The sequence below is a fragment of the Macaca fascicularis genome, chromosome 2 (assembly GCF_037993035.2).
Source record: "Macaca fascicularis isolate 582-1 chromosome 2, T2T-MFA8v1.1".
Classification (NCBI taxonomy): Eukaryota; Metazoa; Chordata; class Mammalia; order Primates; family Cercopithecidae; genus Macaca; species Macaca fascicularis.
The window spans coordinates 61,499,759-61,516,165 of NC_088376.1; the positions used below are offsets into that span (position 1 = coordinate 61,499,759).

The 16,407-nt window shown below is 39.8% G+C and overlaps 1 protein-coding gene across 2 annotated transcripts in view; it reads left to right on the forward strand.

Annotated features, from left to right (window-relative positions):
* The first annotated feature begins 4,599 nt into the window (after positions 1 to 4,599).
* MLF1 (myeloid leukemia factor 1) overlaps positions 4,600 to 16,407 on the forward strand; it is a 37,175-nt gene continuing 25,367 nt past the window's right edge. For both annotated transcript variants that reach the window (XM_005546224.5, XM_065540108.2), the window contains exon 1: positions 4,600 to 4,753. In XM_005546224.5, coding sequence (XP_005546281.1) covers positions 4,707 to 4,753 — 47 coding nt within the window. In that variant the 5' untranslated portion in view covers positions 4,600 to 4,706. The remainder of the gene's footprint in view (positions 4,754 to 16,407) is intronic.

Here is a 16,407-nt window from a genome sequence, read left to right on the forward strand (position 1 = left end):
TGCTGCCATGGACGTGTATACAACACCTAAGAGAGCACCAGTCAAATCACATACATTACAGCCTTGTATATTTATTAAGACAAATTTCTCATTAATAGAAGTATCATGAGAGGGAGGCATTTTTTTCTAATTTGAGCAAAGATGCCATATGGACTAGAGGCAGCCCTATTGGGAGTTTGAGGACCTTGGGATCTATGCTCTTATAGGTCACTTAATTGCTATGCACCATTTTCCCATCTCTCAAAAGGATATAAAGCAAAGCTATTAGAAGACTGGTAAGTCAGCTGACTGGAAAGAAGATAAACATGAAAAATAAAATGAAACATATATTTCTTAGAAAATGAATGCATGATATTTTAAATTTCTTTTTAATTTGAAAGAAAGATTGTGGGGTTAGACAGAGGTCCCCAAACTATCTTAGTTCATGAACCCTTAGTTCCTCAGTAATTTTTTCATTGTGCCCCCTAGGTCTAAAGAAATACTGAATAGGTCCATTGTTGTATAATTTAGATACAAACAGCATATTTCCGACCTAAAAACTTAGTAACTTCAAAAAATAATGCACATAAATTGAAAGAAACATATTTTTGTATAACTCTTAAATAATCATACTAACAGATGGGTGCCTGCCTAGCACAGCACAATTTTTCAAATCTTAGAAACAGACCGAATGTTGCCGCCAATCTTTCCTGTTACACTTTGACAGGCACTTCATTTTCATCATAGTAACTTTCAAAAACCTACCTTTCCAATGATATGACATCATCTAAAACAATGTAGTGCAATCTAATATTGAAATACACGAACTGCCCTAAACTAGCACATTGCACAATGTCTAACGCATGCCAAGTTTCTCTCAAAATTTGTCCCATAACCCCTTGTGAGTTCGCTGTGGCATCTCATTCTCAGAGGACCTCTATGCACTGTTTAAGACAAAGGGATTAGGACAAGGAAACCCTAGACACATTGAACTTAATTGTGGTAAAGGTGTTTGTAATGGCCTAATACTCATGGCTCTGGAAAGCTATAATTAAGTTAAAAGTTCAGCACTCAAGAGCCTGTTTATTTTCTTTTGGGCACATGAGATAATGTCTTCAGAAACATTATGAAAATTCTGAGGTGCTGTAACAACAGTATTTGTAAACTTAGCTGGGGAAAGAGCTGTCCACTAGAATGTAAGTTCCAAAAGGCCAGGCAGTTTTGTAACCTCAATGTCTAGAATAATGTCTGGGATATTACTAGTCCTTAATAAGTATTTGATAAATCAATGAAAGAAACATGAAATCACTTACATATTGAAGTCTTGGTGTTTTTAATAGAGTTGCAGACTTGGCTTGGGTTTCATGCTTTTCTCTGTATTTCCTTAGTCAGTGTCCTTCCAAATGAAACCTAAGCAACAGTGTAGTTACAGATTATATATGTAAAAGTGTTTACTGCAAATATTTGCTCCATAAATAGTTAATTTTTAAAATAGGGAGGCAAAGTATGGATGGTAGTGAGAATATAGGCTTTGAGGTAAGACAAATCTGGGTTTGAATTGACATCGAATTTTAATTATTAAAATTTAATCAAATTATCAACTTTCAAATCAATTATCAAAATTCAATTATCAAATTTCTCTGGGTTCCAGCTTTTTTATATGTAATATATGGACAAACATAATATTAGACATGGTGGCTATAAAGGTTAAATGAGAAAACATATGTAAAGCACTTAGTGCAATGCTTGGAACATATGAAGTGTAAATGAGAGCTATTATACTATTAGGCAATTTTTCAATTTACTTCGCTCATCTCATTCCTCACTCGGAAGGTGAGTTTTAAGACATATGAGTAGAACTGTACATTATATATACCAGGCAAATGCTCAAATGCTACTTTAGGATTTCACTGGTCTGGAATGCTTTTCCACTAGACATCCACTTCCTTCTTATGGGTCTTTGCTTAAATTCCCCTTAGTAAGGCATACACAAAACTTGCTATTTATAGTTGCACTTCTCCATACTCCTTACCCTGATCAGCTTTTCTGCCTAACACTTATCACCTTACAATATACTATTTTCTATTTTGTTTGTTTTGAGTCTGTCCTTACAAGAACATAAACTCCAAGAAGGAGATTTTTGTCCATTTTGTTCAATGATGCCTAAGATTGTAGATCAGTCCCCAATATTGGGTAGTCACTCAATAAACATCTGTGGAATTGAATTTATGTGATTTGAATATATTCCCACTGAATTTTGTACTTTTTAGTTTGGGTCCGCTTAGCTTGTCAGCGTGATTTTGAAAAATGATTACCAGCTTTCATCCTGCATCTTTTAAGTATGACTCCTGACTCACATACCATATACCCAGCACTCACCGAGGAAAGCTCCAGGTACCCAGCTCAGTTCAATCACTAGCTGTGTGAACCCTGGCAATTTATTCAGCTTCTTTGTGTCTTGAATGTATCATCTATACATGGGGATAAAAGCCATCTCTACTACATAAAACTGTTAATGAGGATTCAATGAGGTAATGCATTTGGAGTGCCTACAACAGTGCCTGGCACACATTCAATAAATATTAGCTATTATGATGATATTTACAGCCAAGTCCAGGACCCTCTCCTCTCAGTTCTGTTCTGCTTCTCTATTCCTCCCATGCTGGAGTATTCATTCTCTCCTGACCCACCCTTTCTTTCATTTCCACCTCTTACCCATCAGTTCTGAAAATGATGTCAAGGTCTCTTCAGTGCCAACTCTCCTGTGCCCTCCTATTTTTTTTGCATTTGTCGTTAGATCCAAACTGCTTTCACAGGCTTCAGCTAATTCCCTAACTAATCTGTGCCTGGACTAAAGCTTTTGTAACAATATGATTCTAAAAAAATTCCCATAGAAACTAGAGGGTAACATTACAAATTTACTTGGCCTTAATCCAGAACTATTGTAATACTATCTTTTATCACATAACTTAGTCCATTTCAAGTTTTTTTAAGTATGGCCTCCTTCACATCTTGTGCTTGTACTATTTTAAAGAGGAAAACAATTTAAGGTCTTGTAAAACAATTTTGTTTGCCTTGAAATTTATTTAGAAATTTTAGAAATTGTGTATCTATGCTCTCAGAGCTTTATTCTGAGTCCAGAGGAAAAGAAAATATCCTCTTCCCTGGATGGGCTGTGCCATCTCATCTTGGGCTGTGAAGTCTGCCCTACCTCGTGCTACTAGTCTCAGGGGAAGGAAGCTGGCAGAGAACTTGGCTAAAAAGCGGGGGTGGGGAGTAAAAGGTCCAAAGGATTAAATTTCCAGCTCTCAAAATAACCCCTGACTACTCCTGTCACCTCCAAATCAGGCCCTGCACACTTCTTCATGCTGGCAAAGTGCCACCCCTCTGGCCTGATCCCAGGGGGCCCTGATGAGCTATGGATGCCCCTTTATCTCTGCAAGACAGCCCTGTAGAGAAGCTGGGGAGCCCACTGAATTAAGGGTGGACATGCAAGATGTATTTTCTCTTTTCTTAAACCCTTACGGTTCTTCTCCTTACTTAATCTCTCTTCTGTCTTCTCCTCCATCTGTCTCCAGGCTCCTGAAAGTCCCCGTGATAGTGTTTTCTAAAACGTAGTAATTTGAGTACCACTATCATGATGTTCCCCTCCCCTGCTCTGCCTAACCCCCTGCCCCACCATATCCAAATCCCACCTGTTCTATTCGATAGCTTACTTTTTCACTTAAAAATGCAAAATCTAGCTCTTAATGTATAGCACTGCTTTAAATTTAAAATCAATTTCCTTGCCATAAATGGAAAGCTCCCTGCTAAATGTAATGCAAACAAAAATACATGGTAGTGGAATTTTAGTTGGATACGGCTGCTTGCTGCAGGCCTGTGCCTGAATCCTGCTGTTAAGAAATGCTGGAGAAGTGTTAAAAACATATCAGAATCAAAGTGAGACTTGATCTTTGAAAGAGAGACACAGAAAGACAACCGAAAAGAGAGCAGCTTTCTCGTTTATTTTTAAATACTACGTCTACATATTACTTAAGCGTTTCCCACTTTGGGAAACATTATTGCTTTGAGTTTCAAACTCACAAGAGGTAAAAAAGTTTGTTGAAATCTAATAGGCTTCATCCCATTTCCTTCAAGAACTATTTGCTAACTGTACTAAAAAACGTTTTGCACATTTTTTTTCTCATTATTTGTTCACAGCTTTTGACTACCAGAGAATGTTTCGGATACAGGACTAATTGCTGTGGATGACAGAATGCGACCGTTGAATGGGACATTGGGTGTCATCTGGTCCAAATCTTGACCCCTTTTCATTTTCCCCGAAAAAAAGACTTGTGGCTCGGAACCGAGGGCGGCATGCCCAAGGTCACAGAAAGGGTGGTCTAATGTTTTGGTTCCTGCAGCCCAGAGAACAAGCTATCCCATCCCACGGGAGCCTTGGTGAAAAGCTGCCCCGCCGGCGCAAGGCCAAACTTCTCGCCTCCACTGTGTTGATTGTGGTTGCCAGGGCAGCCGCGCATTGCTCTCCGCCTCGTCCTGGTGACGTCACAGAGCAATGTCCAATGGGAAAGCACCTCGGCGTCACGCACCTCCTTTCCCGGCGGGCACCGCCTGCGCAGCGAGTGAGGCGTCGTCAGTGCTGGAGGCAGGCTCCGGTCGCGGCCGCGGCTAGTTAACATCGGTTTTCCAATCTGTCCGCGGCTGCCGCCGCCCAAGACAGAGCCAGAATGTATAGGATGCTGAGCAGCAGTTTTGAGGATGACCCCTTCTTCTCGTGAGTTATGGGAGCCAGGAGTCCGCGGTCGCGCGGGAATTAAGGAATTTTGAGGGGACCTATTTTAAGGGAAAAGAGCGAGTTTTAGAGGACGAGAGAGAATTCGGGGTAACTCTGGAGGCGGTTTGAAGGAGACGAGGATATAGAGCCCTGGGAGGGAAGGGAGAGGAGGAGTTAGGGGTGTGTGAGAGAGGGAAGAGAAGGATTTGGGCGCATGAGGTGAAGAGAGGAGGGTTTGGACGCGTGAGGTGGGCAGAGGGAAGTTTGGGGACGTGAGGTGGGGGGAGGAGAGTTGACAGCATGAGGTGGGGGGGAGGAGCTTGAGGGCGTGAGGTGTGGGAGGAGGGTTGAGGGTGTGAGGTGAGGGAAGGGTTTGGGAGCATGAGGTGCGGGGAGGAGGGTTGAGCGCGTGAGGCGGGGGAAGGGTTTGAAAGCGTGAGATGGGGGGAGGAGGGTTGAAAGCTTGAGGTGGGGGGAGAATGGTTGAGCACGTGAGGTGGGGGAGGGTTTGAAAGCGTGAGGTGGGGAGAGGAGGGTTGAAAGCGTGAGGTGGGGGGACGAGGGTTTGGGGGAGTAAGGTGGAGAGGAGAGGGTTGAGGGCGTGAGACGGACGAAGGAGGATTTGGGTCGTGAGGTGGGGGAAGGGTTTGGGAGCCTGAGGTGTGGGGGATAGTTGAAGGCATGAGGTAGGGGGAGGAGGGTTGAGGGTGTGAGGTGGGAGGAGGATTTGGGAGCATGAGGTGTGGGGGAGGGTTGAGGGCATGAGGTCGGGTGAGGAGGGTTTTGGAGCGCGAGGTAGGGGGAGGAGGGTTGAGGGCATGAAGTGGGGAGACGGTTTGGGAGCATGAGGTGAGGGAGAGAGTTGAAGGCGTGAGGTAGGGGGAGGAGGGTTGAGGGTGTGAGGTGGGGGAGGGTTTGGGAGCACGAGGTGCGGGGGAGGGTTGAGAGCTTGAAGTGCAAGGAGGAGGGTTGAGGGAGTGAGTTGGTGGGGAGGGTTTGGGAGTGTGAGGTGCAGGGGAGGGTTGAGAGCTTGAAATGCAGGGAGGAGGGTTAAGGGCATGAGTTGGTTGGGGATGGTTTGGGAGTGTCGGGAGGGTGTAGGAGGGTTGAGGGTGTGAGGTGGACAAGGAGGATTTAGGGGCTGAGGAGGATTTGGGGGCGTGAGATGTGGGAAGAGGGTGGGGGAGGAGGGTTGAGGGCGTGAGTTGGTGGGGAGGTTTTGAGAGCGTGATGTGGGAGGAGGGTTGAGAGCGTGAGGTAGGGGGAAGAGCGTTGAGGGTGAGAGTGAGAGGTAGTGGGGGGAGGGTTGGGGGGTGTGAGGCAGAGGAAGGAGGGTTTGGGGGCATGAGGTGTAGGGGTAGGAGGGTTGAGGGTGTGAGGTGGACAGAGGAGAGTTGATGGTGTGCAGTGCGGGGGGGGAGGGTTTGGGGGCGTGAGGTCGGGGGAGGAGGGTTGAGGACGTGAGGTAGACAAGAGTTGAGGGCCCCAGGTGCTGGGAGGAGGATTTGGGAACAGGAGGTGGAAAGAAGTCCTAGTAGCCTCCCTCCCTCACGCTCCCGAGGTGCGTGCTGCTCTCCACTTGGCCGGACTTTGGGTGTCCGCCATGGCTTCCTGTGTGCAGAGTTGGCCTTTGCCCCTGCAAGGGCTTTGCAGGTGACAACTACCATCTCGGTGAAACTTATGTGAGAATTATGCTCACATAATTTCAAATGGGATCAGGGAATATTTTATAGCTCCCCTTAAAATTGCAAATAGGAGCAGGTAATATTTTATAGCATGACAGTTCATTGAAAAGGGGAAGTTTTTAAAACAGCATTTTCCATGTGAGTGGGGAATGTGTCTATGAGAGCACAACAAAGTTGGAGAGTTGTGCTCTCTCTTCGAAGTTGTTGGACGTTGCCAAGTGCACTGTTTTCTTTGCTCGCTTTGTTACAGAGCTAACCTTGTTTGTGAAGGGACTCCTCTTTCTGTCAAAACTAAAAATAGTACAGGGAGCTGATAGTTTAACACCTCAGGTAAGCAAGTGCCATTCATTGCCTTATGAAGGTTCCCAGTGAATTAATGTGATGCCCTAGGAAGAAGGCATCCAGAAATTAGTTTCACTATGATTTATTTTTGAGTAGTGGGTTTTTGGGGTTTTTTTCTTAATTCTAACTTTGGCCATTGTTACAAACATATTGACATAGTCTAGTTGTATCCCTAAGAGGGGAAATTTGTAATACTTTTTAGCCCAAGTGTTTTTTGCCAGTTTGAATTTTGAATTCATGTCTAGTTTATTTTGATCCCTTAAATTTTCTAGGTTTGCAATTTGGAGAGCATTTTTTTAAAAAGGTTTTAAAATCACAGTTTATTGCACATATTTTTCAAACAATATCTGTGGGGGGTGTTTTGTGTGTGTTTGTTCGTTTGTTTGTTTGAGACAGGGTCTCACTCTGTTGCCCAGGCTAGAGTGCAGGGGCTCACGCAGCCTCCCAGGCTCATCCTTCTGCCTCAGCCTCACAAGTAGCTGGGACCACAGGAGGGAGCCACCACACCCTGCTAATTTTTTTTGTAGAGACAAGTTTTCGCCATGTTAACCAGACTGGTCTCAAACTCTTGAGCTTAAGTGATCTGCCTGCCTCAGCCCCCCAAAATGCTGGGATTACAGGCATGTACCACTGTGCCTAGCCAATGTTGTTGTTTAAATAAATGATTGACTTAAATGTGTTAGTACTGATTTAAAGCAAAATAACATTAATAATTAAAAAGATAATGAACAGTGGGAAATGAAATGATTAATATAGAAAGATAAAATAATAACTTTTTTTCTGAAGATTATTTATTAAGGCATACAGGAACTCAGGCAAATTTGTTGTGCCATTTTAGTTAACTTGTTTAGGAGCTGTTGGGATATGGACAGTGTTATTTTAACAAGTTTAAATTTTTGTATTATTGTGATTCTCTCTTTGGAAAGCCAGAGGCCAGGCATGATGGCTCACACTTATAATCCCAGCACTTTGGGAGGCTGAGGTGGGTGGATCACCTGAGGTCCATAGTTCGAGACCAGCCTGACCAACATGGTGAAACCCCATCTTTACTAAAAAAGAAAAAAAAAAATACAAAATTAGCCAGGCGTGGTGACACAAACTCCCAACTACTTGAGAGGCTGAGGCAGGAGAATCACTTGAACCCAGGAGGCAGAGGTTGTAGTGAGTCGAGATTGCGCCATTGCATTCCAGCCTGGGCAACAAGAGCGAAACACTATCTCAAAAAAAAAAAAAAAAAAAAAAAGAATATTTGAGCCAGAGAATATTATTTTGTAAAACCCATAATTTTATTATTTTGTATTATATAAGCTCTGGCTTTCAAGAGAATCACAGTACTACAAATCCATAGATTACTGAGCTGTTGAAGTCGTTCATATGTAAATATGACATCGTACAATGGGTAACAGCTAAGAAGATTATGATCGACAATTTTTGAGTTGTATTATATCCTTGATTATACCAAAAGTTGTTTTATATCCTTCATTGTTATAGTTAAGGATTCTATCCTTAACAAAACTGAATGTGTAATGAGTATAATATGTTCTTTAAAATGTCTAGCGGAAGTGTAATTTAAACTCTTGGGTGATTCTTTCTTAGCAAAGGCAATGAATTCAAGAGTCAGGGTCAGAAATAGTAACAGACTACAAATAGTCAGCATACAGAAGAACTCTTCCTCCATGCTTAGGATGGAAAGGACCATCAGTTACTCTTTCAGTTATCACTATCTAAAGCCTTTTTCAAATGCAGGGAGCCATATCATAAAAATTTAACGTAAAATTGTTGCAGTTAACTTTTTTTAAGCCTAATCTCCTTTATTCATCACAAAGCTTCTGCATAGACCTTTTAAATATCCAAAACAGTGGCCAGAACTCTGCTTACAGACTACCATCTTTCATTATCACCATATTACAGTTGACTTTATAAAATTGATTCACACTTAACAATTTCTTTTCTCCACAATGAATTATATTTAACACACTTTTGGGGATAAGGGAGAAAAAGAATGTGAGTTTATGTTTATTTCAGGTAATCTATTTGATCCCCCCCACCTTTTACCTCAACTCCCAAACAAAATGAGTATCCATTTCTTAAGTCAAACATAAAGAATTCATAAAGGTGACAAACTCGTTAATGAATCATCCACTGACCTTAGGAACATAGAGATGTGAAACACATAGCCCATGCCCACTCTCTTTTATATAAATATTATCGCTGTTGCTAACATTGTGTCAGGTCATAGAAAAGAGTAAATATTGTTTAATGGTGAGTTGGTGTCCTTTATTCTCTTTCTTGTAGTCAATCTGGTATTTAGTTGATTGCTGAAAGTAATTATCAATTGCATTCAACAAATAGCATTGTTGATAATGGTATTTTCTAATCAGAACATTACCATTTTCTAAATAGTCCATTAGAGTTGCTTATATTGTTCACAATCAAGGTCATTGAATATAAGCAAACTCCACTGATTTACTAATTATTCAAAAATGGACCAAAAATATATACTTCTTTGATATAAAAATAGAATTACTAAATACTAGACTGATAAGAAGCTGTGGTTAAATTGTTAATTGCTTAAAATATTTAAGTAAAAAGTAATTAAAATCTGTAGTTTTGAATTCAAATATATTCAGTTTCAATGTTTACCTTATTATAACAGTGCATCTTAAATGTTTCTTCAGAAAAGTAAAAGGAAATGTTAAAAGTGATATTTTAAAATTTGGTGTTTTGTTCCATACTTGGGATTTTTAAACTTTGGTATCTTATTGTGTCTCAAGGCTGAAGTTATTTCATTGAAAATTTACATCACAGTATATTCAGATATACTTTCTTAAACAATATCTGTTACTTGGTTAAAAACACAAAGGTTAAAAGCTAGCACTTCCTGGCATGCAGTTTTCTCAAGAATACTACCTTTCTCTCACATCTGTATTTGCTAACAATATGCATATTGTTAAGTAAATATGTATAGACAAGAGGATTTTGAGGTTAAATGGTTTTGGCATCCTATACCCTAAAAAACATTGATTATGTAGTATGAAAGTTTATAAATATGTAGTATGGTCCAGAATTTTCTATTTGGTACGAAACAGGAACTTTGAATCTTCTGAGCTACAAAAATATAATTCTGATCTGGCAAGTCTACAAAGAATAACTATGTTACCACTTACCAGCTATTGGAGATAGAAAGCTCAGAAGCAGGCTGGCAAATCTGTCAACCTTAATTCTTTTTTTTTTTTTTTTTTTTTTTTGAGACGGAGTCTGGCACTGTCAGCCAGGCTGGAGTGCAGTAGCATGATCTTGGCTCACTGCAACCTCTGCCTCCCAGGTTCATGTGATTCTCCTGCCTCGGCCTCCCGAGTAGCTGGGATTACAGGCGCCTGCCACCACACCCGGCTAATTTTTTGTATTTCTAGTAGAGACGGGGTTTCACTATGTTGGCCAAACTGGTCTCGAACTCCTGATCTCGTGATGCGCCCACCTCAGCCTCCCAAAGTGCTGGGATTATAGGCATGAGCCACCGCACCCAGCCAACCTTAATGTTTAATCATAAATTATTGTCTCTTCTTTAAGCCTCTCAACTCTCCATGTGATCATCATATATCTGATGACCAGTATTTGGTTAAAATACTGCATGTATTCACAGGATGTTACTTCTTCTGTCTCCTTATATGTATAATCTCAATTCTAAAAATTTTTACAAATTTGTATTTTATACTTGGAAGTAGTTGGATTTATTAAAGGACATTGCTTTGTCCTATCCACTGGTGGAGTTCAAAGTGAATGTATTCTGTGTACAAGATGTGGATTAACTTTTTTATTGATGGAAAACATTCTCATTGTAGGAAATAAAACCACCTTGTTAAGCTTTTGGAAACAGTATTCAAGGTTACTACTTAAATACTTAAATATTTGTTTCAGACATACAGTCTGAGGTAGAGTCTTCGCCAAATTGTCACAACTTGACTAGTTAATATTCTGCCACGTATACCTCTCATTCTAAACATATTGTTAATAAAAGTAGCTTGAGAATACTCAGCTAAAATTTAAGTTACTGATTTTTCAAGGTCCCACTTTAAGACCCTGAATACCTACTGTGAAATTACCTACTGTAATTGTTCTTAGGAATATTTTAATATATAAATTTCTTATAAATGAACTTTGCAAATTATAAGATCATATTTGAAAGAATGACACTGTAAGCCTTGAGCTGAAAGGATTACTAAGGTATACTATTCATTTGGGGCATTCTTTGGTTCATGAGGTAAACACCACTGAATTAGGAGCCAGGGAACACAACATGATTAGGACATGGTTGCTTGGTCAAAAATGCTGTACAGTAGCATGTACCCACAAGATAATGCCTACTTGTGCCAATTAATATTGTAAATATCCACGTAAAAGGAGCGAAATATTTATAAAATATCAGGGGAGCATAATCATTTCCACAATTCTTTTGATATCAAAGGCTTCTGCCACACCAACACAACACTTTGAACTTCAAGACAATGGAAAAATAGAATTGCTTAATAGAAATGTAATTCATTCTTTAAGTATTTCTTCAGTTTCTACTATAGGCCCAACCCTGTGGGTTCTCGTTTAAATTTTTAGATGTCTTGGCCCCTACCCTCAAGAGACTTCTTTAAATGTTACATGCATTATTTCTAGTATCAAAACTTGGATCTTCTGGTCTATTTTCCTTATAGACCTCATTGAAACTAGGGAACATTTCTTTACGATCAAGAGAACCATAACCATCTGCTGGCTAAAGCTTTTGCCACTACCATGTATAATGGAAGGGAGGAATTTCCCTTAATGAATGAACCTGCCATGTCAGTTATCTGAGAACCTTATGTCATAGGTAATGCTTTTTACTTAGAAGCACAAGTATCTTTATTCTTACATAGATGAAAGAGAAGTGTAACTTAGGCAGAATAAGTGTGTGTGTGTGTGTGTGTGTGTGTGAGAGAGAGAGAGAGAGAGAGAAAGAGTTTTAAAAACATTATTCTAAAGGGAGACATTACCAGCCCTTAAACACACGTACGTACGTACATACACTACGTTGAAATCATTCCCAAGTGACCTGGAATCAATCTAAGAGTTAAGACATCGCCGGGCGCGGTGGCTCAAGCCTGTAATCCCAGCACTTTGGGAGGCCGAGACGGGCGGATCACGAGGTCAGGAGATCGAGACCATCCTGGCTAACGCAGTGAAACCCCATCTCTACTAAAAATTACAAAAAAAAAAAAAAAACTAGCCGGGCGAGGTGGCAGGCGCCTGTAGTCCCAGCTACTCGGGAGGCTGAGGCAGGAGAATGGCGGGAACCTGGGAGGCGGAGCTTGCAGTGAGCTGAGATCCGGCCACAGCACTCCAGCCTGGGCGACAGAGCGAGACTCCGTCTCAAAAAAAAAAAAAAGAGTTAAGACATAAACACTTTTGAAGGGGAAGTAGGCAACAATTTATTTTTCCTAGCTCGTGATATATGCTACAGGTAAATAATGTAGAATAGAAAAAGTATGTTTGAGACCAAAGTTTATTCAGTTTGGCTGTGGTTTGTGTCAGCAATTCTAAAAGAGGTAGTATATAGTCATTATCATAGTAAGTAAAAGTACATTTTTCTTGACCTAAATGAAAATACATCCTCATGGAAAATCTGAAAAGTATAGAAAGTTTGGTAGCAGAAATAATACAACCCATTATTTTGATGTATTTTGTTTCAGATGTCCACATGTGGATTTTTATTTTCCAAAATTAGGACCACACTTTATGGTTAATTATTCAGTGCTTTTCTGCAACATATACCATGAACGTTTTCCTAGTCTTCAGATATTCACTAAAGCGTGACTTTAGAATCTGCAAAATATTGCATCCTATGAACATACAAAGCATATTTCTCACATAAATATTTAACAACATTTTCAAATTATTACCTTAGACTCTTTCGTGTACATGAAATGACTAGCTTGTATAGTATGGGCTTTTTAAAACCTATTTCCAATTTATTTTCCTAGAAGAATGAAATGTTTATTTTCAAAAGAGAACATTATGAATGGGCTAAAATTTTTCATTTGAGAAGAAAAGCCTAGGTTAATTTTAAAAATGTTAAAACAACTCTGTGCTACCATAGAAGTTTTTTTAGCTTTGATCAAAGTGAATTCAAACTTGGACAAAAGAAACATTAAAGCCATATCTCCAAGCATCTGCTGTTCTGGGTAGACATGAATTAAACTCACTAGAAGTCTCAGCCAGATTTATTCCTGAATGGTTCAGACAGGTGCAAACACCAAACTATAGGCTCACTTTTGTTTAATGCATCTTCCAACAGGCAGTCATTTGTTCATGTCACTCAAATAAAATTTTTAGCATTTGCTGAACATATGCATATTCAAGCAAACATTTAAATATTCCCCTACCTCTATAAGAAAGAAAGAAAAACCTGGGCAAATTTTAAATGAGCCATATTTAGTTGATTAATTTTTAGCCCAATTATAATGCAATGAGAAAAATTGATTTACTAAATTTTGTTTCTGTAGAAAAGTAATAGCTGTTTAGCACTTCCTTATTCAAAGAACAAATTTAGTATTTCTTGAAATACTTTTCTTCATTGTAGTCAAATCACATCCACATATCTAAAGAAAAAGTTGACTGGTTTTCTTAAGTAAGTGTATATTAATGGAAACAAGCATTTTAGTCTGCATACTTTAATCATACTCTAAGCTGTAAATGTCCAGTGAGTTTGGAGCTCTAAGCAAAAGGACCTCCTTTTGAAATGCCTATTTTAAAACATCAGATCGTATGAAATCCTTTAACCTCATGCAGTTATATTTATTATGAAATATTTCAAACATACTGTAAAGGTGTAACAAATACTTTAGAATAATCTGTTTTTTTGAGGTAGGAGTTAGAAAATGTTGCATAGGTAACTCATTTATGCATCTTAGAACTACTTGAAACTCTGTATCTTCAAATAGAAAGTAGAGTGGGGAAGAGGGAGGGAGAGCATTAGGAAAAATGGCTAATGCATACTGGACTTAATACCTAGATGATGGGTTGATAGGTGTAGCAAACCACCGTGGCACATGTTCACCTATGTAACAAACCTGCACATCCTGCATATGTACCCTGGAACTTAAAAAAAAAAAAAAGGAAAAAGAAAAGATTTTGTGAGGTGGAAAAAAAAAGTAAAGTGATACATACACCAAATTTTGAATTCTTAATTTTAAAGTAACTTTTGTTCTTCATGATTTGATTTTGGAAAACACATAACAACTCCCTTTCTGCCTTCTAGTGTGTTAAAACATGAGCTGCTCAGTGTGTACTATTGATCTGTACACACCGAGATTATAAATCAAAATTAATTTTTAAATTGTCACAACTTCTTCATAGTGCTCATTGCATATAATTCTGCTAGAATAGTGATTCTCAAACTTTTAACAAGTAGGAAATCTAGGAATGATAGTCTTAAATTTCCTTTGCCCCTCAAGACAAAAATTCATATTAAAAATCCTACAAGAGTCTGGTATGTGGCTGGGCACAGTTGCTCACATCTGTAATCCCAGCACTTTGGGAGGCTGAAATGGGCAGATTGCTTGAGCCCAGGAGTTCAAGACCAACGTGAGCAACATGTCAAAATCCTGTCTCTACAAAAAAAAAAAAAAAAAAAAAAAAAAAAAAAAAAATTTCCAGGAATGGCTGTGCATGCCTGTAGTCCCAGCTAAGGAGGCTGAAGTGGGAGGATCGATTGAGCTTGGGAGGTCAAGGCTGCAGTGAGCCATGAACATGCCACTGCACTCCAGCTGACAGAATGAAACTCTGTCTCAAAATAATAATAATAATAATATTCAATGTAAGAAGCTTAAGGTTACCACTTCATGCTAGTAACAAATTAAAAACTGAACAACCTGAGAAAACAACAACTTTTCTTATATCTAGCAGAGAAATGAAGTCACTGGGCAAATCTCTGCCCCCATAATTGAAGATAGGCAGATCCAGAGAATCACAACTTAACTGATGCAGAAACCTCCTCAGGAACCAGTGTGAGGGTAGTAGGAAAACCTGACCTGTAGTTGACAAATTACTGGAGACTCAGAGTGGACAAGTGTTAGAGTTAAAAACTCCATGGTCCCTCATAATTTTGTGGGTTTTACCTGCAGGAGCTCTACCACGTTCTCACAGTGAATATTGGAGAATATCTTCTCATGCTTCCAGCAGAACAGAGGGGGATGGAAAGTAACCATTAAATATGCCAGAGCGTTCTGTTTTTCTTAGCAAGGCCTGCAGTCAAGAGAAACTTTTTTACCAAAGCCCAGTCTACCTGAGGGAAGGGAAATACCCAACTCCAGCTCCTCCAGCCATCTGATCACACTGGAGGAGGACTAAGGCATACTGCTGAGGTTTACCACCCAAGGTCAGGCTAAGCAAAAGACTGTGAGTTAATCTTATGCCTACAGAACACTTTGCCTCCCCCAGCACCTTATCACTACATTACTAAAGGTCTATTTACTGCAGTTCCCTTTACCCAGTAACTATGTACTACTTCCAACAAAAAATTACGAGGCATACTAAAAGGCAAAAAAAACAGTTTGAAGAAACTGAACAAGTATCCAAACCATATTTCTAGCAAGGAATATTGGAATTATCAGACCAGGAATGTTTTTAAACTATGATTAATATGCTAAGGGCTTTAATGGGAAAAGCAGACAACATGCCAGAACAGATATAAGCAGAGAAATGGAAATTGTAAAAATAAAATAAAATGCTAGAGACTAAAAACATTGTAACAGAAGTGCAGTGTGTGGTGACTCTCGGCTGTAATCCCAACACTTTGGGAGGCCAAGGCAGATGGATCACCTGAGGTCAGGAGTTCAAGACCAGCCTGATCAACATGGCAAAATCCTGTCTCTATTAAAAATACAAAAATTAGCCAGGTGTGGTGGCGCATGCCTGTAATCCCAGCTACTCGGGAGGCTGAAGCAGGAGAATCGCTTGAACCCAGGAGGCAGAGGTTGCAGTGAGCCGAGATCGTGCCATTGCACTCCAGCCTGGGCAACAGAGGGAAACTCTGTGTCCAAAAAAAAAGGGTAAAAGAAATGAAGGATTCCTTTTATGGGCTTATCAGTGGACTATGAACAGCTTAGGAGAGAATCTCTGAGCTTGGGCATATGACAGTAGAAACTTCCAAAACTGAAAATCAGAGAGAAAAAAAGACTGAAAAAAACCCCCACAGTATCCAAGAACTGTAAGGCAACCACGAAAGGTGTAACAGGTGTAATGGGAGCACCAGAGTACAAAGGAACAGGAGCAATATCTGAAGAAATGAAGACTAAGAATTAGCGCCAAATTAATATCATACACCAAACCACAGATCTCAGAAGTTTAGAGAACACCAAGCAGAATAAATGCAAAACAAACAAAAAACAACTAAGCCTAGGCATGTCATATTTAAACTGTAGAAAATCAAAATTAAAGAAGAAATCTTGAAAGAAGCTGGGGGGGGGGGCGGTGGAAAAACCTGTAGAAGAGCAAAGAAAATAATTATGTCTGACTTCTCTTCAGAAACCATGCAAGCAAGAGGAGAATGGCATGAAATATATAAAGTGTTGAGAGGGGAAAAAAAAAAACTCACTAACC